This window comes from Lethenteron reissneri, chromosome 36 (assembly GCF_015708825.2).
Source record: "Lethenteron reissneri isolate LAM-NWPU_2019-01 chromosome 36, ASM1570882v1, whole genome shotgun sequence".
Lineage (NCBI taxonomy): Eukaryota > Metazoa > Chordata > Hyperoartia > Petromyzontiformes > Petromyzontidae > Lethenteron > Lethenteron reissneri.
This window is the reverse complement of record NC_083814.1, coordinates 9,447,904-9,473,845: the sequence shown is the minus strand read 5'-3', so window position 1 is coordinate 9,473,845 and position 25,942 is coordinate 9,447,904. Positions and strand designations below refer to the sequence as shown.

The following is a 25,942-nucleotide window of genomic DNA, read 5'->3' as shown; positions in this document are numbered from 1 at the left end:
TTATCGTGTTTTGTCGCACAAAGAACGTTGACTGCTTGCATATTTTTATCCGCCAAGGAAACGTTTGCAATGAAAGCTTTTTTTTTCCATTCTGTCCAGAATTATGAATCTCAAAAGAATTGACTGCCCTCCTGCGATGTGTTTTTGGTTCAAGAGAGTGGGAAGACAGAGACGGCTGTTTACATGAGCCCAGCAGATGATCGTACATAGATACATATGTTCTGACACATGCCTTTAAGCCTCTTTTTAGATGCTCTACCAACGACTAGCAGTGTCTATGGAAAGCGCTGCAGTGGAAACGCACTATCTTTCGGCGTGTATTGTGAATTCAATGCACGTGTTTGATTGATTGAAAACTCTAAAACTGATAATTGGTTCTTTACCCTTCTATCTGGCAACAAAACTGACACCTTTTTGCAAGGAGTCATGTTTGCATAGACCGCAATACCTGCAGTCATAAATACAAACAAAAGACATAACTCTGATAATGTGCACTGTCCTTGAAGTTGATTGGTCCACACCCGAGACAGCTTTCCTTCGAGCCTAGTCTCATATGGGTTGGACCAGATGACGCCAAAAGGCGCACCTTTTGGCGTCATCTGGTCCAACCCATATGAGACTAGGCTCGAAGGAAAGCTGTCTCGGGTGTGGACCAATCAACTTCAAGGACAGTGCACATTATCAGAGTTATGTCTTTTGTTTGTATTTATGACTGCAGGTATTGCGGTCTATGCAAACATGACTCCTTGCAAAAAGGTGTCAGTTTTGTTGCCAGATAGAAGGGTAAAGAACCAATTATCATATTTTTACTGGCAAATGAGGTCCCCATAGTGTAAACTCTAAAACTATAAACTATTTTTTTTATTTGACCAGGTGAGGCCCACTGAGCTATAGAGTTCTCTTTCAAAAGCAACTTGGCCACAAATGATGGCTCAATGAGGTGGCTCATCGTTTGGAATTTTTTGCAGCCAAATACTCTAAATACAGGTTTCTAATTGTGGAGAGATAAACCGGAGGGCCTGGAGAAATATCCACGCAACCACGGGGAGAGAGACACGCAAACTCCAAATATGCAGGCATCCTCAGGTGTTGGGATTGAACCCACGCACACCTGTATACCAGGCGAGGTAGTTGACATCTCGCCACCGTGGAGTTTGATGCAGTGAACAATTTGTCGTTTCTCATGACTCAAATCAATCCAATAGCAACAAAAATCTAACCAGAAAACTATAGACAGACATATAAGCAGACAGATATCACCAAGATACATAGAGAGAGAGTGACACATAGGCACAGAAAGGGAGATCGTCTCTGTGGTGAGGCCTATTATTTAATTTATTATTTTATCTTTATACGTGACTTTACCGAAAGAACCAAAGAGTAATTCCTGCAGTCACGAAAGCTCCAAATTTAAAATTCGTTGAATTGTCATGATTTGTGGAATTGTCATGATTCAGGGTCATGATTTGAATGGACAATAAAACATCGCATCTAAGTTTTACCATGTGGTTTGTATCGTTTCGCCTTATATTTATTGAGCATGTACAGATCTATTGCCTCATGAGTATTAATGTCACATCATAATATGTCTTTTATGTAATTTTCATAAATCTAAAAGAGCAGTACAGAAAACCACCCACACGATTCAATGCATGTATCATAATGGAAGGTAGATTATTTTTAAATCAAGGATGGTAAGCATAATTTAAAAACCTGTATTATATAACATGTCCGTACATTCAATGGTCAACATTTGATAATTTTCCACCCGTAAAAAAATGTCTTCTTGTGCATTAAACTCAAATGTTACGAGCTGTGACAAGTGACACTTTACTCAATTACAATGTAGCGGCTGTTTGCACCACATCATAATCGTTATCATTACTTTTATACGTATATATCTATTTATGGATGATGGCCTCCCCACCCCACCACCATCCCTCACGATTCTGCGATGCCACAATCCATCTCACTCCTGCACGGGGAACTGATCTCATCGCTGATCTCATTTCTCCGTTTCCACAACGGTCATCCTCCCGGGTCCAATATCTTTTTCTTTTGGCTACCATTTTTGTCTAGAGGCCATCATCCCTCGTAGCCATCACTCGTCTTTGCCCAAGTCAACTCAACTTTCTCAACAGTCAATATTGTGTCCCTGATGCAGTGGCGAGATGTTAACAACCTCACCTGCTGGTCGTGGGTTCAAACCCGACACCTGACGATGCATGCATACGTGGAGTTGGCGTGTCTCTCTCGTCGTGGTCGCGTGGATTTTTCTCCGGTTTTTCCCTCCACGTTTAGAAACATGCATTGAGAGTATTTGGCTGCTATAAATGTCCACCAGATGATACTCCACTTCATTGGGCTATCATTTGCAGCCAGGTCGCTTTTATCTAACTCTGTGCCCTTTAAGTACCTGCCGTGATATCACCCACCGCCAAACAATAGCAATCATTGGCCATCTCCAATTGTCAGTACTGTCGGCGGCGGCGGCGGGGGGGGGGGGGGGGTCACGATTTGAGTCCAGAATCTTACCTTTGTTTTACATTGTCAGTGAAATATGTCACCCCTAGTGGCTGCATGATGGTGGATGTCTCTACCGCCGCCGCCGCTGCTGCTGCTGCTGCCGCAGCCACTGCCGGCCGTTGCTGTTGGGTCACCTGTGCACGTCTTGCCGTCGCTCTCCAGGACGAATCCCTGCAGGCAGTGGCATCGCGGGCCTCCACGGGCGTTCTCACACCGCTGGAAGCAGCCACCATTGTTTCTCTCACAGCCGCTGATGAGCTCCAGCTCGATGCCTGAAGTCGCGTCATACGCAGCGGGGGGGGAGAAAAAACCCGCACGTAATTCATCGTGATTATTAGGGCATGAGGCTTGTTTACCCAGGTAGGGCGAGATGTTAACTTCCTCGCCTGGTATAAAGGAGGTTGTGGAGTTCGATCCCGACACTGACGCATGTTTATTTGGAGTTTGGGTCTTCTATTACACCGTGGTCGCGTAGGTTTTTCTCCGGGTTCTCCGGTTTATCTCCCCACAATTAGAAACAGGCGTTTAGGGTATTTGGCTGCTACAAATTTATATTATTTGTGGCTATATCGCATCTGAAAAAGAGATATTTAGCTCAGTGGGATGTGTACTGTATTACAAAAGTTATGATCACAGTAAAAAAAAACGAGAATCTTAGGATGACCTTCATAATCACATACATTTTGTCTCAAAAAAACAAACAGAAACAATGATACTTTTATACTTTTCGCAGAAAAATACCACGATTGGTTTCCACATTTTTCGGAGAGAGAAAAAAAACCCCACAATGACTCGATGAATCACTCATTCCCATTATTAATAACCACTGAGACCACCTAAAGGAAATACATTCCTCCTCCGGTGAATATACAGGAGGTCTCACGCTCATCGCTGAGAGGCAGCGATCCGTCACGCTGCCCGGTGACCTCAGGAAGTCGTCAAATGTCTGACAATGCCCTCTGTGAGTTTGTCGCTTTCCACAGCCAACTTGTGATACGGCACCGCGAACAAGGGGAGCCCTTTATGATGATGATAATAATGAAAAAATATCTTAGCAATGAGTTATCTGATGTGTTTTCGTGATCGGCATGATGTCCGACGTTTTGCCCCACGTGCTGGGAGCTTCTTCAGGAGCTTGAATGGATTGAAGCTTTCAGCTTGCGGAGGAAAACGTCAGAATACAGTGCTGAACAATCAATCGATCTTCATTTTACGTGCCAATATCGCCCTCAATAAAGTGGGCATCAGTGCCACATTACAGCAGGAGGGGCACGGCACAGAGGGCACGGAGCAACGGGAACAAAATCAAAAACCCAGCACGACCTCAGCGGCTCACACTGACTGAGCAACACGCGGAAGAACACGAAAACACACCGGAGAGACCTACAGCGCAACCGCGAGACCCCCCTTGATAGCGTCGCGGTGGCTATGAGATGTTAACTACCTCGCCTGGTATACAGGAGGGCGTGGGTTCGATCCCGACCCTGATGCCTGCTGCTGTATATTTGGAGTTTAAGTGTCTCTCTCTCATCATCATCACGGTGGCTAGGATATGTTAACTATCTCGCCTGGTATACAGGAGGGCGTGGGTTCGATCCCGACCCTGATGCCTGCTGCTGTATATTTGGAGTTTGCGTGTCTGTCTCTCATCATCATCACGGTGGCTAGGATATGTTAACTACCTCGCCTGGTATACAGGAGGGCGTGGGTTCGATCCCGACCCTGATGCCGGTTGTATATTTGGAGTTTGCGTGTCTGTCTCTCATCTTCATTACGGTGGCTAGGAGATGTTAACTACCTCGCCTGGTATACAGGAGGTCGTGGGTTCAATCCCGACCCTGATGCCGGTTGTATATTTGGAGTTTGCGTGTCTCTCTCTCATCTTCATTACGGTGGCTATGAGATGTTAACTACCTCGCGTGATATACAGGAGGGCGTGGGTTCGATCCCGATCCTGACGCCTGCGTGTTTGGAGTTTGCGTGTCTCTCTCTCACAGTGATCGCGTGGATTTTTCTCCTGATCCCCCGCGGGTTTCCCTCCACAATTAGAAACCTGCGTTTAGAGTATTTGGCTGGTACACATTTCCACGTGATAAGCCACTTCATTGGACTATCATTTGTGGCCAGTTGGCTCCTGAAAAAAACAGCTATAGAGGTCAGTGGGCCTTACCCGGTAAAATAAAGAAATAGTTTAAGAAATCGTACAGACGATTAACAACCATTTATACGGAAGGAGCTGATTCAACGAGATTGCATGCGGAGAGAGTGACAGATTACCGATTTAGGGCAGGAGATATATTTTCATCCGAGCTATTCACAGCAACATTAGAATACATATGCGTGAGCGTTAAAAGGGAGCAATAGAGTGACGCGAATTAACGGAGAGAATATTAACCTGCTCGTGACTACTGACGACACGGTCGTTGTACTAATCAATGAAAATGCACTGCAGAAGAATTATTGACGAAATCAGGCTGCAGTGTTGGCCTAAAAATAATAACGAGCAGAGTCAGTTAGTCCAATATAATAATTTGAACAAACTAAAGAAAATAATTGTTTGAAGTTACATTCATTCCGGAGTAGGTATATCCTTTATTAATAGCATCATACTAACAGCTGGCATCCACGGAAACAGTCACGTAGGACATGTTGTACTTTTTGTTTGAAGGAACTTAGAATTTAAATGCGCAGAATGAGGCCAATTGTTCTGGCCAGCATCTGGCCTTACTTAAGCTCCACGCGTTATTGACTTCGTTTTTTTACGACTCATGCCTTGTCCACCACCTACCTGCACATTTTATTATGACTATGCATGACTTGATCTTTAAAACGTGAATCATGCACACAGAATAGTTTATTTTTTTCGCCTCCCGGTTTGTTTAAATCTCCATATTTAGAAACAAAAGTGTGATTAGTTCATTTGGCTGCTATTTTTTTTTCATACATTATAAGCCACTTCGTTGAGTTATCGTTTGTGGCCTGGTTGCCTCTGAAAAAGAGCCATATATTCTTGGTTCTTTCGGTAAAGTCACGTAGAAGGGAAACAATAAAATAATATTAATATAAAACAATAAAAATTCTCACGACGTTTCGACTGCAACACAAGCAATCATCATCAGGTGTGCCATATAGTTCAGGGGACCTTACCTGGTGAAATAAAACATAGTTTAGTTTTATACTCTTAATAGATGACGACGTTTCGATCGCAAACAAACAAGTGACCGTCTTCTGTTTAGCCTTTTGAAGACGGTCGCTTCTTGTTGCGATCGAAACGTCGTGATCTATTATTTTTTCAACTACGTGACTTTACCGAAAGAACCAAAGCGTATGGATTCCTGCAGTCACGAAAGCTTCAATTCGAGTTTAGTTTTAGTTTGTTATATCTTTTATGTCAACCCGTCCAAAGACGTTGTTGCTATCGAAACGTCGTGATCTATTATTTTTTCAACTAGGTGACTTTACCGATAGAACCAAAGCGTATGGATTCCTGCAGTCACGAAAGCTTCAAATCAAGATTTTTTTTTTGTGTGTTACATCTTTTATGTCAACCCGATGCTAGATGTTCGGTTGTTTTAAACAAGTATTCAATGTCACGTCGCTTACGTAAATAACACGGTTGCTTTTATTGAATGCATTTACAAATCTGGGCCTGCGACGAGATGTAGTGAGCGTATTTTATAGGAAGCCAGAGTTTAACTTCAATAAATATGGGAGAATGTGATATTGTTTTGCTTGTAAATAGTCCTGATTCTGGAATGCAGATATCTACTGTTGCCCGACACACTACGAATCTAAAGCATCATGAAGTGTGAGATATCATGCCTTGTAGCAATGTTGCACTTAAATTTGCTCTTTGCATATATATAAATATTCTACATGAGTTCAGAATAGTCGCACGGCGTGTACAGATCACAGCCTGGCCACCACTTTGTTTTGCACCACAAACACAAACTTCAAACGTTCTCCGCTTACCAATTGGCATCAGACAATGAGCACAAGCAAATGCCATCTCCTGAAACCTGGACGACTACGAATGGTGCAACTGCAGTCAGCAGCCTCAGACCTTGGACCACACATGAATGCCACGGTCCATCTCCCTATCATTCTACGGCAGCGATGCATCAGATGTATATCTGTTAAACGTCTTTCGCACTGTACATAGCCAACCGTGCTGATTGGAAGTGCGGGGGAAAGACAACAAACGAAACACAAAAATGCGGATCCCTGATGCACAAATTCATAATAAAAAAATCTCCAGTGTGCCACTGTGGTCATCCAGAACAGACCGCACGACGTATAATGACGCAATGCCCGATCCACAAATGCAAAGGAGACATCGCAGCGATACGCTCAGCTGCTCTTGACGCGGGTTATCCGGATTGAATGTGACGTTGTTAGTTGCTGCTCTCCATCTGCAGCAGCCGCGCGAAAGAAGAGAAGACGCGATGCAGGCGTTCGCCATGAGGCTACTCTTGAAGCGATCCACCGTGGCTCACCCACCGACATCGAAACGACCATAGAGACACTGCCTAACAGATTTCCGTCACCGTGCGAACGAATGAGTGCAACCGTTACACTCGAACAAGGCTGAACGAGGCTTTAAAGAGCAAGCGGGCAAACCAGCAAACGAGAATTTAAAAAAATAAATGTTTGCGAAACCTCACGTACGTTGTCAAGTCAACGTCGCGCAGATAACATTTCGCTACGTGACACATTTGGGCTGCTATTAGCTCGCACGCCCCTAAATTCACACCGTGGATCACTCCGCGATCCTAATCGCGTGTGCCAGTCACACCAGATTGTGGGTTCGTACGGGAGGGAGGGAGGGGATCTTGTGTTTTTTTGGCCCAACGTCACATTTCAGCACATTATCAAACCCAGCCGGAGAAGGGCTTATACAACACTGGGGCACGATCACACACCCATGTGTCCACGCAGAAACGTTGCTGTGATATTACACTAACCCGTGGAATGTGTGCGGATGTTCGCATGCTACTTTGCACAGGCATTTGCAGATGAATTATTGCTTTTAAAGCTATGCTGTTTCACCAATGGTTGACCATGTTGGTTTGATAAGTTCTTGTTCGCGTTATTATTACGGATAAATATGTTTAACCTTTGTAACGTAATCGGAGGCATCATTATTGAATTATTAATGTCTTATTAAAATATAATACTGACCTCAACATATTGTTATCTATACCAGTGAACGTAGCAGACTGTTTCAAAACTCTAAATAACAGTAGATTTTTAAAATGCCCTGTATTTAATGAAGGGAACCCTCCACAGAGGTATTTTTTTTAATAAGGATCACACATTCGGCTAATAATATTGACGACAATGCCCTTCATTTAGACAAGAGGCGTTCCTTCATTTGCAACAATAAAACAAAATTACAGTTAAATCCAACAACAAACAAGTGACTTTCTGGACCAATGCGTTCCAGCAGCATACATATGAATGTATATATTTGAACAGTTTCATCGCGAGGGTGCTGCCAGTGTCCCGCCGTGAGACAGAGAAGCCAGCTGCAGCTCTTGGTGTTCGAAAACGGCCCGCAGAAGTGGTTATCACGAGGCAACCTCTGAGATTCCTTCAAGCAACCTCTGGTCAAATTTCGATGTAAAGCTTTCGTGACTGCAGGGATTCATCAGATGAACCTCTGGTCACACACACACACCATAGAGGCAGCAGCAGCACTTCCCCTCCCCACTCTGCCAGGTGACTCACAGCAAAAACCGAAATGTCATCAAATATAATTTGCAGAGATTTAATAATGAGCTTGTTTTTTCGTGCTGTTGTCGTGGATTATACCGAGACCATCGACTCACGGCATCCGAGAAAAATTAACCCGTAAAAACAAAGTTTTTCACTATAAATCCTTTATATGCGTGGCATCGGTTTTATTTTATTATTCATTTCTGTTTTTCTTGAGTAACAGTTTCATTTTCATCACATTGGTATTTTAAATTAAATATGAAAAAAAATTTTCCTAAAAAGTGGAAAATTTTGGAAAAGTTTTTTCACGAAAATAAATTGTCACGCAAAACGAGTCTGTGTGCAAAATGTCAGCTCGATTGGATCACGGGAAGTGGGTTAAAAAACGACCGAAAGATTTGCACGGTCGTAAGCAAGCAAGCACGCAAGCAAGTGTACTTAATATAAAGGATTTTATAAAGGATTAAAAAAATTAACCCGTAAAAACAAAGTTTTTCACTATAAATCCTTTATATGCGTGGCATCGGTTTTATTTTATTATTCATTTCTGTTTTTCTTGAGTAACAGTTTCATTTTCATCACATTGGTATTTTAAATTAAATATGAAAAAATTTGTTTCCTAAAAAGTGGAAAATTTTGGAAAAGTTTTTTCACGAAAATAAATTGTCACGCAAAACGAGTCTGTGTGCAAAATGTCAGCTCGATTGGATCACGGGAAGTGGGTTAAAAAACGACCGAAAGATTTGCACGGTCGTAAGCAAGCAAGCACGCAAGCAAGTGTACTTAATATAAAGGATTTTATAAAGGATTTAAAAAATTAACCCGTAAAAACAAAGTTTTTCACTATAGATCCTTTATATGCGTGGCGGCTAGAGTCCTCTCGTCACTCTGGCTTGAGATGGCTGCCACCTATGGGTCAGATTATTGTCTGCCAGCATTAAGCAATTGGTAATTAAAAAAAAATTCCCTAAACAGTGTAAAATTTTGGAAATTAGTTTTTTCACGAAAATTAATTGTCTCGCACAACGAGTCTGTGGAAAATGTCAGCTCGATTGGATCACGGGAAGTGGGTTAAAAAACGACCGAAAGATTTGCACGGTCGTAAGCAAGCAAGCAAGCAAGCGAACTTAATATAAAGGATTTAAAAACCAGTGCAATCACCGACAGCTGTCTGAATTCGAACCGAGGATCTCAGGTGGTGACAGTTCAGCTAATTCGTGAAATGGTCGAATGGTGCCATCAGATCCGGATTACCTTTGAGGGGGGCGGGGGGCCTGGTGCAGGTGTAGAGGTGTTACGGATGGCAAACAAACACACTGGGCGTGGTTACGCCCGTACGCGAGGAGATGCTTACATCCACGTCCGCACCGTTTAGCCTGGGGGGCTAACACAGCGCTGGGATCCCCCACAGCCCCACCCCTCAGGGGGGGAATTGCTATATAAGGCGGTGAGCCGGAGGGCTCGGGGTTCAGTGTTCAGCTTAAACCAGAAAAGCAAGAAGACCAGCTAGATAGGCCCTGGGACTCCCCTGGATCGCTGTCCTTCTCAGGACCGACCAGGGCAAGCCAGTGGCGTGGCCCCGAGAGCCCAGAGCCGATGTTCTTCTAAGAGCCAGTCTGGTGACTCAGGGTGCCGTGATCCCAGCTTAACCAGAGCTGGGTCAGCTAGCCTCCCCTAGCCCTGTAGTGGAGGACCTGGGAGTAGGCTAGCCGGAATAGAGATAGAGGGATCTCCCTGTTAGACGGGTGAAGGGGCCGATACCCCTTCGAGTGTTGTATATCTCGGCCTGTGATACAACTGTGGTTAATAAATAAGTGTGCCTCCGACTACGTCGTCCAAGTCTCCTTGAACCATATTACACAGGGAGTGGGAGGGAGGGGGCGCTGATATCGTAGGGGCCTATCTTAGTATTTTTAGCTCCCTTCCCTACCACCACTGCCAAACACCCCGTTCCCCCCGCCCCCGTTTTACCCTGGTGATTTGTCATTCTATGATTGAAAATAAATATGGTGTTGTGAATTGTAAATGTAATTCGAAGTTACAATGAACGCATCTATTTTAATTTCAACGGTGTCATTTTCATTATTGCAAAAGCGATTAATAATTTTAGGGGGTTCCTTCAACATTCAAGCCCCCCCCCCACCGGGCCCTGAGCCATTGGTGGAAATTCCTCATTCCTATGGTGGGTGAGAGTATGTATATTTTTTAAACACAGGCCCTGCATTAGTCAGAATCCGTATTCAGACTGGAAAAATCCGATGAGCCATGAAGATCTTTTTTTACAGATGTCAAGTGGGGGGGGGGGGGGGGGAGGGGGAGTCAACAAGTTATAACAACAAATGAAACATGAAGATAAAAGAGCAAGAGAGAGAAAATTTGAGCAAGTCACTTATAGAAAATATTAAGTGTAGAAGTACAATTTGCCACTCGTACATGAATTCCCGCAGATTTGTCAACAATACATGCAAGCTTGGGGCAAGGTAGAAATAATAACAACAACAACAGTCTCGGACCACACCAAGACAACATAGTCCCGAGCACGGGTTGGCTACGTACGATGCGAAAAAATTTCAACATACACACATTCCCACGGTGAGCCCATCTATAGGACACAACCAGAATTGAATAAACTTTTTGGATTAGATCGCGTTATTTATAAATGGGTAACAACGCGTTCTCACCCAAAAACGTTTATTACGAATAATATTGGTCGCGAAAGCCTACGTGTGAAACAACCACGACAGTTTAACAGTCGATGGGCTGAGTCAACCCCCCCATTGTCCATCCGAACGCGCAGCCTTTCCGACAGCGAGCCAATTGCTCTACCGCTGAGCCACCAGTCCCTAGTTTCTCGGCGCTGGGTGCGGTGCAGTTGTGTGTCTCACGATAGCAGTGCTTCTTGCTGGGCCCCAGAGAATAGCCGGGGAAACAGGAACAGGCGAAGGATCCGCGGGTGTTGTGACAAACGTGCGAGCATTGCGCCAAACCCAGCGAGCACTCGTTAAGATCTGCGGAGGAGATGGAGGGGCGGGTAGGGGGGCGGAGAAGACAGAGAGGGAAAGATCGGCTCAAGGCGCGTGCACAAAAATGACGCGAAAGAAATCGGCAATTTGTCCGGCTCGCGTCTCGTGATGGGCTCTTTCGGCACGCTTCGCTGTCCGTCTCCGATACGCCTTGTCGGGTTGCCTTAATTTAGTCGGATGAATGCGAGATGTTTCCAACGAACTGTGAGAATTGTGAGTGCGTTCGGTTACGGGGAACACAAATGGTGATGTCAAAGTTTGAGTGATTTTATTTGTTTTAAAAGAGAACACATTTCTGACATTCCGTAATTCAAATATGTTTGTTTTGGCACTGCGACAGCGAGTTTAAAGTTTCTTTATAATTCAAAACAAATCATGAAAATTGACACTTTCGCGAAGTATAAAGCTTTGCCAATGAATCAAACGCATTTTTTTTTCTTTCGAGAAGCACTTACAAACTGCATAGCAAGTATTTCAAATTAGGTTTACTTTGGCAGCGAGAGTGTCTACAAAGAGCTGCGGGGGGAAAAAAAAAAAAAGCTTCACCTGTGACTGGCGTTGGACAAACGAAACCTTAGCACCACCTTCCTCCATCGCCCCTCGACAATTTCTGAACTTTTTTCTTCTCGCTATTTCCCGGGCGTGTGACGGACTGACACCTCGCGTACGACACGCCTGGAGCCTTCTTGGCAGATTCGCGCGCGAGCAGACGGACCGCTTTCTTCTGAGACTCCCGCGCGGTCATTTCCAATTTCCCTCGCGCAGAAATGGATTTCGCCATGCAAGCCTCGTGGTCGTTTCTCCCCCACTTCCTCGCATAGGGGGCGGCGCGGTTTAGCGAACCCGAAACGTCGCGTGCACGTACACGGCGCGCGCGATGTGGCCCACTGGGGCGCCCCAGTGACGAGATGTTAACTACCTCGCCTGGTACACAGGAGGTCGTGCTTTCGATCCCGACCCTGACGCCTGCTGTATATTTGGAGTCTGCAAGTTCTCCCAGTGGTCACGTGGATTTTACTACGGGTTCTCCGTTTTTTTACCCCCTCCACATTTACAATGAACATGCGTTCTGTGTATTTAGCTAATATAAATTTGCACGTGATAAGCCACTTCGTTGAGCTATCATTTGTTATAGCCAGGTCGCTTCTGAAAAATATCTACTGTATATTGCTCAGTGGGCTTTACCTGGTAGTTATTTTGTGAACAATTTGCGATGCAACGCACCTATCTAGATTCAATTCCTGGCCACGGCTAACATGAGCAGTTTATGATATCATTACCGGGGAGGACATCTATTTGAAATATGTTAAGAACAGACATTTTTTTTGCTTGACGTGGCCGAGTGGCATCGCGTTCAGCACTTGTTCTAGTGGTTCATGGTTCGAATCCGGTAGGCTGCCCTGGTTAATACAGTAGGAGCATTATCTATTAAATAAGTGCCATCTGCTTTAGTGTAGTGGACGTTAGAGGTCTCCATGACACCATTTGAAAGAGCAAGCCATCGTGTGCTGCCTTTATGGTTCAAATTTGAAACATCACAAAAAAGTGGGAAATGCATAGCAATCGTCCCCTTCTATTGTGAAAATGTATCAGGTATGTTGTGGGACAGAGTTGAGACTCAGTGAGGCTTTTAAATGTATATATTAAATGTCTGTATGTAAGTTGACCTTCTTTCACACCATACGTATCCAATCGTGCTAATCGGATGTGCGGCAGAAGGACAACAAACTAAACGACAAAAGCAGTTCTAAAGTTTTAATCTCGATGATTTAAAAGTGCATCTCTCCAGTGGCTTCTTAATATCGGAAGGAAGAACGTTCCAGACGGCCGCAGAAGTGCATCTGAAATCGCGCGACGCGGGGATCACCGTCTTTTTTCGATGACCAGCAGCCAAAAAGGTGCCGCTGCGAGGATGATTTATGCTCCTTCTTGAGGTCAGCGGGGTATTGTGGTTTGTTTGTGGCAAGCACTTTGTGTGTGTAATGAGTGCGACCCTGTCACGTGAAAAGGCACAGGAAGGCAAATTGAAATATGTAATATAAAGACAGCAAGTCCGTTACTCCACTTTAAGTAAAGTTTATTATTTTATCCATTGGCCTACGCGCCTGCCAGATCTACAATTTCCAATGTGGTTTATTTAAGCAGGCAAACTGTCTACCCGTTTTGACCTTCAGGGATTCGTCAACAGGGAGTCTGCCGGCTTGCCAGACATTATTGCGAAGAGCAGTGGATGAAAACAGTGGGGCCCATTCAGCGCGGAAGGCAGCGAGGGCTCCTCGTAACGAATGGCGTGCCGCGCACATGTGCGGCTCTGGTGCTCATGCAGCAATGTGCCGTGGTGGGCGTTGTATTGGCACGTTTCATCTCCCTGAAAACATGATTGTTCAAACTGTTTTTTAAATCATCCGCATTTTCGTCCAAGTGCTGCGATTTTTTTTTTGTTTTGTTCCAAGCGACGGAACGTTTTTTTCTTCTTTTGTTGCAGCGGATCCCATTTATTTGGCCAACCAACTTTGAACTCTGCAGTTCCTCCACCCCACTTCATTCGCGGCTACTCGCAGATGTGGGCACGTCGGCGTTCGCGTTGGGCTCATCTCGAGTAGAGGTGAGCTTCGGTGGAATTGTTCGTCACACGCGCCGCACGTGATGTCATGAAGCAAAGGGGTGCAGCTCTCGATTTAAAGCTTTCGTGACTGCAGGGATTCATCTTCTTGGTTCTTTCGGTAAAGTCACGTAGAAGGGAAATAATAAAATAATAAAAATAAAACATAATAAAATAATTCTCACGACGTTTCGGCCACAATGCAAGCAGCCATCCTCAGGTGAAGACCAGGTCTGTCGGGGAGACAGACCAGGTCTGTCGGGGAGACAGACCTGGTCTCCACCTGAGGACGGCTGCTTGCGTTGTGGCCAAAGCGTCGTGAGAATTATTTTATTATGTTTTATTTTTATTATTTTTATTATTTCCCTTCTACGTGACTTTACCGAAAGAACCAAAAAGAAGGGTGCAGCTCTGTTATAGATATCTTGGCCCACGCCACTGCTGGTGAAAGGCCTCCGCTGGAGGGAGTCCTTGAAAAATTGAGGGTGTTTTTGGCCTTCTCTTACACACTGGCCAGACATCCTGGCAGAGGTGGAAGTACCCACACTTTACCCCACCACACGTGACCTGCCGATCGAGTGACCGTGCTGTACCCAGTCCCGGACTAAGCTAGTGTGGGGCTTGTGGCATAAGTTATAAAGGGGCCCTAAATAAAATAAAATAAAAACATAGCTATTAAAACACAATTTATTTCCTTGCACAGTAAAGTCATTTTATTTTTTCATTTGCTATACAGACAGAAGGCGGTATAGTACTCTAGTAATAGAGCAAGTGCAGAATCACTGAACCGGAATTGATAGCTTGAAAGCATTTAGCGTGGGGCCCTTTGAAAGTTCGGGGCCTGTAGCATGTGTAGCTACTTTCGCTAATAGGATCATTCGGCACTGAGTGTACCCATTCATACAGCTGGGTAGCACAGAGGTGGTGAGGAAGATTCGCGAAACTTGCCCCCCCCCCCCCCTTTGATTCAAATTCAAATGCCGCAGAGGGGCATTTGAACCGGTTGACCTCCGGTCGTCTTAACCGTCACACCGTGTGGCAGCATCCAGCGCGTGTACATTATCCGCATATTTGCAGTAAACAAAAAAATCTAATAAATATTATTGTTTTGCTTGAGTCACTAATGAGAGATAGGAAGTGATGAACCTCAAACGTGTCAGCTTGCACGGTGGTTAGAGCGCACGGCTTGCGAGTTGCGAGCTTGAATATTGTGCGGGTTTCCAGCCAGTGTTGATAAAAACATTGAGTGCAAGTTCGAAGTCAACAGTTATTGACCGGTGAAGAGACTTTGCCCTGCCAAAGGAATGTTCAATTTCCACCATCCGACTCAAAAATTGAGCACCGCCTTCATTATTTTGAGTGGGAACCCACGTGAAAATATGACCGAATTAATCTAACTTAAAAAAAAAACTTTAAGATATTTCTTTTCTGCAGGGCTGACATACTGTAACTTCTTCAGTCCAGGAGTCGTTCTTATATCCCGAGGACTTTAACGGTGAAAATGTAACAAAACAAAAGAGGCGGCAACAAGAAAAACACGCGGATTGGAGAACATACGCAAGATGAAAGGCATCATTCAAACTGTTCATTAAAAGAAGTGAGCGGGCTTGGGCAGGGTTCGTTGCTGGAAGGGTTTTCGATGGCTGATGATCAAGAATTACGTTGGAGTGCTCGCCAAGGGATGTGAACGCGTCCGGAGAAAACGCGTCCATCGGGGAGACGCAGCGATGGAAATCGGTGCGCACGGGAGCCGGTGCGAACGACTTCGTCGCAGGATCGTGAGCGATGGCGACAAGGTTTTGGAGGGCATCCATCCAGCAGTGGATTGATGATAACTCCCTGTTGGTACAGCCCCACAAGGTGCTGCTCGTTTTTTTTTACCAACCCCAGATAAGTAGGTATCGTTGTATCCCTCTAGTCAAGCGTACGCAACTATTTTCTCTAATGGGTACAACGATCCTATAAAAATGGGTAAGACCGTATCCATGGGCTCAATTATTCTGAAATGTCCCAGCAGGAGCAGAAAGAGGGGGGCGGGGAAATCCGGTTTATTTACTCGTGAAAACACGCAGCACCCATTAAACTCAAGGCAAAAACACAAACCACTGGAATAAGGTCATTTGTTTTGATGGCAATCATCTTGTTTCCTTTGCTTGGTATATGGACATCTTCTGTCCAGTCTATGTTTGCTATGTGTGTGTAAGTGCGCGGGCGTGCGCGCGCGCGTGTGTGTGTGTGCTCTGGGCAGTAGGAGTCAAGTCGCCCTCCAAGAACAACTGAGAGCTGAGAAGTGACACTCAACGATTCAGCGCAGTGGGGAGGGCAGGTGGTGCATCTGCCAATCACCTCGGTCAGTTAACGTGTAACAACTCTGGGTGTGTCCCATGACCTCCTTGCCAGCGTAATCTTCGACACCTTCTCGTGGCATCAAAGTGCGTCTCGCCTGGTGCAAGGTCTGTGAAGATGTTACCGTCTCTGCTGGATGGTGAATGGCGGCTGTGGTTGTTGCTGTGATCCCAGCGGTTGCTGGGTTTACTCACGGTCCACAAATGCACGCCCTTGGCAAAAAGTAACGGAATCTATCTTGGATCTCCCGTAGATCAACTTGGCATAAAATGAGTGCGTTAACATCAGCGCTCCGGAAACAAATGTGGTTGGACGTGGATATTATATGCATAATTAGAATAATAACGACCATTATTTATCCGGGAAAGCTTCACTGAGTCTCAAGAATTTTTTTTCCAGGATGGCCCGACATTGGGATGTTTATCCGGTAAAATGCATGAGTGTCTTGCAGGAGGATAGTGGAGTGCCCGGTGAAAGCTCACACAAACGAGGGGGAAAACTCAATCGTGCCCCATCGACTCACTACCTCACCAGGTCCCGTGCCTACAACACCCGGCATGCCCTAGTGAGCTCCCATTCGAGCGCTAACCAGGCTCCAATCGGCTTAGCTTGCGAGATCTGACGAGATTTGGCATATTCAGGGTGATTTAACTATGTTCAAGGTGAATATGTCGACACTGAAAGGTGACTTTGTTCACGTACTGTATTTTATATATTTAGATTTGAAGTTTTCGTGACTGCAAGGATCCATACTCTTTGGTTCTTTCGGTAAAGTCACGTAGGTGAAAACATACAAATAAAAAATAAGAATAAAAATAGAAATAATCAAATTAATTCACGACGCTTCGGAAGCAACACAAGCTTCCGTCATCAGGTGGGACATCCACAGAAAACAACTACAAAATTACTGTGTGGCCAAAGAGAGCTGTAATTTTTAGTTTTTTGCTGTGGTTGTCCCACCTGATGACGGAAGCTTGTGTTGCTTCCGAAACGTCGTGATTTAATTTGATTATATTTATTCTTATTTTTATTTTAAAAATTTCACCTACGTGACTTTACCAAAAGATCCAAAGAGTATGTAGTTTATATACTTCACTCGGCTGTGGCACAGTTGTTGAGCAAGAGTTTAACTGCGTCAGCTTGGTGAAAGTATGCTCAAACATCGAACAGGAGATGAACAATCATTATTTGTATATATTTACCCGTGCGTGGGTTTTCTCCTGGTTTCCTCTCTGACGACGATAAAATCCCATCGTTTGTTTTCCCCTTGTGCACCCTGCGTGCCGTGCGAGCCTTAATAGGAACTCACTAACATTGCTGATTTCGTCGAGGAGTATAAACCATCATCACGCGAACTCCGGTTGTTGTCACCTGTCGCCGCAGCAGTTTTTCACTAACACTCGAACAACGCGGCGCTTTCAGATGCGCTTCTGTGGTCGTCTGGAACGCTCTTCCTTCCGATATAGGAAGCCACTGGAGCCACGCACTTTTAAAGCTAGGTTGAAAACTCATTTTTTTATAATCGCTTTTTGTGTTAGTTTGTTGTCCTTCCCCCACACCTCCGAATAGCACGGTTGGCTACGTACGGTGCGAAAGAAGTTCTACATGCATACATACTATCCACACTTACTTCTAACGGTCGATGAAGAAACACGGGGACTGTGTGTGTGTGTGGACGTACGTGCGAGCACTCGGAACATTTGCTGTCGGGTTGGTGTTTGTTTATCGACGGTGCAAGCCGAACAGCGGCCCCTTTTCAGCCCCAGGCTGAAAGAATTCAGGACAATTCTACTGCGGATTGCTTTAACATTTAAAGTCCAGCAAATTTCTCACATTTCACATATAATTACGGACAAATAAGAGGCAGTGGTTCACCTCGGCCAAAAATTCCTCATTATTAAACGCAATGCCCCCTCCCCCCACCACCCCAAATTTTGACACGTAACATTACACAACTTTTTACATTTATATACTGAAATTTATCGCGGTCATTGGTTTGAAATATATTTGAAAACAGATCTGTTTGTTGTTGATTGTGTAATGAGTCGTGAGCTTGCGCCGCAGCGAAGTCGATCGGGCTCCCGTCGGAAGTGGTGCTCACGCGCAAACAAACCAAACATCCTCAACGCATTCGTCAAGAACGCTGCGGCCGTGTGAGAAAATAAAATATATAATCGGTGGCGCTTTGGCCAATGTCCCTCTTTCATAGCGCGTACATAGAGAGGCCAAAGAGTGGACAAGAGCTGGAGACCGCACTTCACCCCGTGGGGCCTGATGAGAATCATATTTGAAAAATATTTGTTCCTGATGACCACTTATTCCACGACCTCTGGCTGGCGTAGAAGATGAGGTCCAAAGCGCCCTCCGGGAGTGACTCTCTGCAGCTCCCTTGAGTGGAAGCCCTTCTGCCGGCAGCGGCGCGAGCAACCAATTGTTTCCGGCGAAACCCCTGACCTTTGGTAGCGATACTCTTAGTTTTTTCGGTAAAGTCATCTGGTCCAACACCATGTGAGACTAGGCTCTAAGGAAAGCTGTCTCGGGTGTGGACCAATCAACTTCAAGGACAGTGCATACATTATCACAGTTATGTTTTTTTTTTCATTATGACTGCAGGTATTGTGGTCTATGCAAACATGACTCCTTGTAAAAAAATAGGTGTCAGTTTTGTTGCCAGATATAAGGGTAAAAAACCAATTATCAATGAAATTGAAATTAATAAAAACAAAAAAATAAAAAAATCACCACGTTTCGGAGGCAACACAAGTCTCCGTCATCAGGTGGGACCGTCATAGCCAGATTTGCTGTATCAAGTGAGGCAGGGATTCCAAGATGCCGTGACATGCAGGCTGTTGGAGACGGTGGGGGGGGTGAGCGAGGGTGAGCGAGACTCACCGTCGCATGTCCTCCCGTCGGCATTCAGCTGGAATCCCGCACGGCAGTCGCACCGCACCGATCCGCCTTCGTTGTGGCACTTCTGCGAGCAGCCACCGGTCTTGTTGGTGCACGGGTCGATCGCTGGCGTGGGAGAGGGGGGTAAGCAAATGATGCGGTGATGCTGCCGCTGGTGCTGCCTTAGGCAGTTGGGCACAAGCAACAACAACAACAACAAGCTCATATCTGTGGGAGCCCTTTCTGCCAGTATCTACATTTAGAATTCGAGCACTTGACTCTCCGACACACCACCGGTGTGCTCAAGTAGTAAACGAATTGGCACGTTTTGTTTACGTGACAAAAACCTGCTGATCGGCTGTGTTGGGTAGTGGGCGGGGTTTCACGACACATTCATATTTACACGTTCTAACCCAAAAAAACTTGACTATGGATGATATTGGTCGTGAAAGCCTACTGTGTGTTAAACTGATACGTGAACGGTGACGTTTTGGGCAACAGCCCTTCTTCATAGCACGTCAACTTAAGGATGTACATCTTCACAGATTATTGGCCAAGCAACGAAGCATTGCATGCTGCCTCCACACTTGCAGTGACACAAGGTGCAATGGTCAATTGTAACAATGCACATGAACGACGATTCTTTGGATGATCCACTGCTGGGTGAGGGCCTCCCCATGCCGTGGGGGTTATTTGACCATACTTCACCGCGTTCCTCAGCACGGGGATGATGCAAGTTGAGAGCATAGATTTGAAGTGCCGAAACACATGAGAGCATAATGGATATTGCTGCACTGCCCCTAACAATCTGTGTGTGTATGACGGTCACCCACAGAAGCATCATCCACCGGGAAAAGAAAGCCTGCTTAGCTTCCTAGACCTCACGAGATCAGGCACATTCCAGGTGAATTAATTAAAGGGCTAAGTAATATATATATATATCTTATTGGTTCTTTCGGTAAAGTCACGTAGAAGGGAAATAATAAAATAATAAAAATAAAACATAATAAAATAATTCTCACGACGTTTCGGTCACAACGCAAGCAGCCGTCCTCAGGTGAAGAACAGGTCTGTTGGAAAGACAGCGTCTGACAGACCTGTTCTTCACCTGAGGACGGCTGCTTGCCTTGTGGCCGAAACGTCGTGAGAATTATTTTATTATGTTATATTTTTATTATTTTATTATTTCCCTTCTACGTGACTTTACCGAAAGAACCAAGAAGATGAATCCCTGCATCACGAAAGCTTTCAATCGAAATATATATATATATACTTTTTTAATGAAGATGAATTTCTAAACTAATTGAGATGAAGGATGAGAATTCCCAAGGAAGCATGAATTGCATTATTATTATTAACACATTTAATTGAACATGCAGACACACTCAAGCTCTCGCAGGCTACAAATCCACACGCGTGATTACACAACCTTACAGACACAGTGGCGAAAACACATTATTTACACACCAGACAAAATAAAACCATATTTAACAAAAGTAGCCGCATTCATATCTCGAGTTCGATCGCACGATCATTAATCAGACAACCTTGCTTGATTAAAGAAGGTTTTCATTATGAACAACTAAATGGTTTTGTTGTTATTATTATTCTAAGATTGGGATGGAGCAGTGGTGCAGTGGTTAGCACATTACACTATGAACCCTGCGACCTCTATGCAATTCACAGCCACGGCTAACACGAGCGGCTACGTCAGCTGCATTCTTGTTTTTTTCATGAAATTATTGTGAAGCTTGGTTGAGATTTGTAAGATTTATAATTTATGTTTTTTTTATGTTCTGTTGAATTGTAAATGTACTTTATCTGAAGGTGCAATGTATCATGTGTCTCCTGGTTAAATAAAGGATGCTTTCTGCTTACGCCTAGTAGCAGGTTAAATCTGAACCGGTCCTGACCAGAGTGATGAGATGTGGTCAGAAAACCCCCATAACTGACATGGTAAAGGTAAGCTTTCATCCAGCAGTAGATTGACAAAGGGCCATAAATTATTATGTTTTTTTAAAGCCAATTGCAATTATACGCACACTGGGCCATTGCTAGATGTGCCTACATCGCTTTCCATAAATTGCCGGTTTTTTATTACGTACAATAAATAATTAAAATAGGAAGCTACCACAGTGTATTGGTGAGCACAATTTACTTGCAATCCGGAGGTTGCCATTTCTATCACCTGGCAATGCAGGTGAAACAACGATGCAAGCTTTCACTCAATCTCCCTGCCTCTGCCCACCCAGCAGTGGAAACGGGTTTACTGCAGTTCGTCAATCGGCAGGCTGCATGTGGTGGTGTAAAGTGTGAGTGCTTCCACATTTGCCAGGATGTCGGACCAGCGTGGAAGAGTATTAATTCTAGATTTGAAGCTTTCGTGACAGCAAGGATTCATATTCTTAGGTTTTTTTTCCGGTAAAGTCACGTAGGTAAAAAAATAATAAAATAAAAATAAAATTAAAATTAAAATCACGACGTTTCGGAGGCAACACAAGCTTCCGTCTTCAGGTGGAACCGTCACAGCACGATAGCTGTATTTTTTACCTACGTGACTTTACCGAAAAAAAAAACCTAAGAACAGCGTGGAAGAGTCGGCCAACATCCCCTCTAGGGGGATGTCTCTAGAGCTCGCTCTCGCGGAGGTCCTTGTGCAAGCAGTGGTGAAAGCGATCAACTTTCAGGACTGCACCTTTATCTTTGCCTATTTCATACTTCAAAACAAAGTAAAATTCCCCACGATGCATTCTTTACGTGGCATTCCACACATTAACGCTAATATCCTTGGTACGAAAACAAAACACGGAGAGGATGCAATTGTGAACATTTCTTCAGCGTGCTCGAACGGTGACATCACCTCCCCCACCACATCAGAAAAAAAATAATGCATTAATGAAACAAAGCATTTCCTGGCAAATATTTTCCATGTAATGGCCAAGCAAACAGCTGGGCGCGAGCGGTCAAACGACTCAAAGCTGTGCTTTAAAATTTCGGGGCGAAGAGAGAAATGCAAATCGCCCCATCCCCTCTCGGATTCCTGAAGGAGGCAGGGGTTAATGAGAGGCCACGATCCAGTGGGGGTCCAATCTTTCTCAGGCCCCTTTTTTGATGAATTGGCCCCATCTGCCACTCTTAACTACTTCATTTTTCTGAGCGTCACTCCGAACAGATTTTTTTCGCTCGCCCATATTCTCAAAGAATTTTCACAAATAAGGGAAACGTGAAAATGTGGAGCCCTGTAATTGCTTGCTCATGACACTGCCAGATTAAAGGCCACCATTATTGGCCTTTCATCCAGAGGTCACTGGTTCAATCCAACTCTGTCCACTCAGCAGTATATATGGGCACTTCACAGTTATTGAGTCTCGATTTAAAGCTTTCGTGACTGCAGGGATTCATATTCTCGTTTTTTTCGGTAAAGCCACGTAGAAGGGAAATAATAAAATAAAATAAAATGTATTTTTATTATTTCCCTTCTCCGTGACTTTACCGAAAGAGCCAAGAATATAGTTATTGGGTCATCGAACAAAGACGGTTCCAGACGGCTGCGGTCGTCTGGAACGCTCTTCCTTCCGATATTAGGAAATCACTGGAGCTATTCTCTTTAAAATCATCTCGATTGAAAACTCGTTTCTTTAGAACTGATCTTGACTTAAAGCTTTCGTGACTGCAGGAATTCATATTTGTTGGGTCTTTCGGTAAAGTCACGTAGATCGGTTAAAGGAAAATTACAAAAGACTACGACCGCTTGTGTTGCGATCGAAACGTCGTAGTTTTTAGTTATTTTGTTATTTTCTTTGAACCTATTTACGTGACTTTACCGAAAAACCCAAAAATATCTTAAGAACCGCTTTCTGTGTCTAGTTTGCTGTCCTTCCCCCACACCTCTGATTATCACGGTTGGCTCCGTACGGTGCGAAAGAAGTTCAACATACACACGTACAGAGCGGGAGCTATTCTTCCACATTGGCCAGGTATCTTGGAACAGGTGACCAGAATTTACATCAACCAAACACAGAGAACATCATCTACATTGTATAATTCAAATTCACAACGTATAACGCATGCAAACAGTGTATGGGGGAGAAACACAGTTAAACCCCTGACCAGTTTGAGGTCCAGTATGATCAGCACCAGTCATTTATACCTTTCTCAGGCACTAACAGGCACTATACCCCAGTCATTAATACTGGCATTAGGAGCTAACAGGCACTATACCCCAGTCATTAATACTGTCATTAGGAGCTAACAGGCACTATACCCCAGTCACTCATGCCTTCATCAGGAGCTAACAGGCACTATACCCCAGTCATTCACACCTTCATCAGGAGCTAACAGGCACTATACCTCAGTCATTCATACTGTCATCAGGAGCTAACAGGCACTATACCCCAGTCACTCATGCCTTAATCAGGAGCTAACAGGCACTATACCTCAGTCATTCATACTGTCATCAGGAGCTAACAGGCACTATACCCCAAGCATTCATACTGTCATTAGGAGCTAACAGGCACTATACCCCAGTCACTCATGCCTTAATCAGGAGCTAACAGGCACTATACCTCAGTCATTCATACTGTCATCAGGAGCTAACAGGCACTATATCTCAGTCATTCACACCTTCATCAGGAGCTAAAGGACACTATACCTCAGTCATTCATACTGTCATCAGGAGCTAACAGTCACTATACCCCAGTCATTCACACCTTCATCAGGAGCTAACAGGCACTATTCCTCAATCATTAATACTGTCATCAGGAGCTAACAGGCACTATACCCCAGTCATTCACACCTTCATCAGGAGCTAACAGGCACTATACCCCAGTCATTCACACCTTCATCAGGAGCTAACAGGCACTCTACCTCAGTCATTTATACCTTCATCAGGAGCTAACAGGCACTATACCCCAGTCATTCATATTGTCATCAGGAGCTAACAGGCACTATACCCCAGTCATTCATATTGTCATCAGGAGCTAACAGGCACTATACCCCAGTCATTCACACCTTCATCCGGAGCTAACAGGCACTATACCTCAGTCATTCACACCTTCATCAGGAGCTAACAGACACTATACCCCATTCATTCATACTGTCATCAGGATCTAACATACACTATACCCCAGTCATTCACACCTTCATCAGGAGCTAACAGGCACTATTCCTCAGTCATTAATATTGTCATCAGGAGCTAACAGACACTATACCCCAGTCATTCACACCATCATCAGGCACTAACAGGCACTATACCCCAATCATTCATACTGTCATCAGGAGCTAACAGGCACTATACCCCAGTCATTCATACCTTCATCAGGAGCTAACAGGCACTATACTCCAGTCATTCATACCTTCATCAGGAGCTAACAGGCACTATACCCCAGTCATTCATACTGTCATCAGGAGCTAACAGGCACTATACCCCAGTCATTCACACTGTCATCAGGAGCTAACAGGCACTATACCCCAGTCATTCACACCTTCCCGAGTGGTAGAGAACACACTCATCTGCGCTCGGAATTTAATGGAATCCTGTTGCTCAGCAACCAAAAGTCCAGTACACCAACGCGTGGATATCAATGAATGACACGGGAATGGAGTAACTCGTGAGCTCCGTGAAAATCGAGGCTGATCGTGATGCAAGAGCTCGCGTTGAGGACGAGCCCCGAGCCGGCCGGCGGCCGTGGGTGTGCCCGCGGTTCCCCCCTTTGTCACGCCGAGGCGCCGCGTCACCTTCGCAGCGTTTGCCGTCGTCCTTGAGCCGATAGCCGTGCGGGCAGCGACACTGGTACCAGCCCGACGGGAGCTGGGCGCACTCGTGCTCGCAGCCCCCGTTGTTTATGGTGCACAGGTTGGTCGCTTTGCCCGGCAGAGGTGGGGCGCAGAGGTGGAGGAGGGGGCAGAGAAGATAAAGACAAAAGCACAGTATCAGCAAAGAAAAACAGAAGGACCATCCGGGGGATAGACAACGCAACATGTTGTTGGGGAAGGTGGCTTCTCAGTGTGCGGGCACTTGCGTAGGCCGGCGCAGAATCTAGATTGAAAAATCATTTATTGAATTAAAAAAAACTGCTTTTTTGTGTGTTTAGCTTGTTGTTTAGCGTGGTCGGCTACGTACGGTGAGATAGAAGTTCAACGCACATTTACAAATAGACTCGGATAATATCCAGGTTTCCAAGAGACTTCAAGCCCCTGATCAAATTCCTTGTCAACAGGGTGGCTAAAGGGCATTTGAGTTTATTTCAACAGTCAAAGTATGTAGGTATTATCAATATTAACATCGTACCCTTCCCTGATAAAGTACAAACATATTGCACGTTGAAAACTGAAATTAATTATTGAAGGTAAAGTGGCAGCCCTGCAATTTCTTGCCCATACTACTGCTGGCAGAAGAGCTCTGCAATACATGGAGCTCTCCCTCTAAGAGAGCATGTGGCTTAATCTTCTGCACTGGCCAGACATATCGGATATGAGGAAGGAGGTACCCACACTTTACCACACCGCAAACATATATGCCAATTGACTAAGGGGCCGTCCATAAATGACGTCACGCACCTAGGGGGTGGGTCAGACATTTGTGCCGATGTGTGACGAGGGGTGGGGGAGGGTTGAGAAATGTGCCGTCACATCAAAATGCACTACAATGACAATAGTTTAAAGCGATTTGAAGCATGTTTTATATTTGGGGGGGGGGGGGGGCAGAGCTTTGTGATGTCATATTTGAGGGGGGGTTTGACTTTTTGTGACGCCGTGTGACGAAGGAGGGGGGGGTCCAAAATCGTCAAAAATCGCGTGACGTCATTTATGGACGGCCCCCAACTATATATACGCACTA

General features: G+C 44.9%; 1 protein-coding gene across 3 annotated transcripts in view; it reads right to left on the bottom strand.

Moving 5' to 3' along the window:
• LOC133351105 (multiple epidermal growth factor-like domains protein 6) overlaps positions 1-25,942 on the bottom strand; it is a 117,043-nt gene that overhangs the window by 44,505 nt on the left and 46,596 nt on the right. For all 3 annotated transcript variants that reach the window (XM_061566052.1, XM_061566054.1, XM_061566053.1), the window contains 4 exons: positions 24,841-24,966; positions 19,108-19,230; positions 11,130-11,252; positions 2,661-2,798 (listed from right to left, as the gene is read on the bottom strand). In XM_061566052.1, coding sequence (XP_061422036.1) covers positions 2,661-2,798; positions 11,130-11,252; positions 19,108-19,230; positions 24,841-24,966 — 510 coding nt within the window. The remainder of the gene's footprint in view (positions 1-2,660; positions 2,799-11,129; positions 11,253-19,107; positions 19,231-24,840; positions 24,967-25,942) is intronic.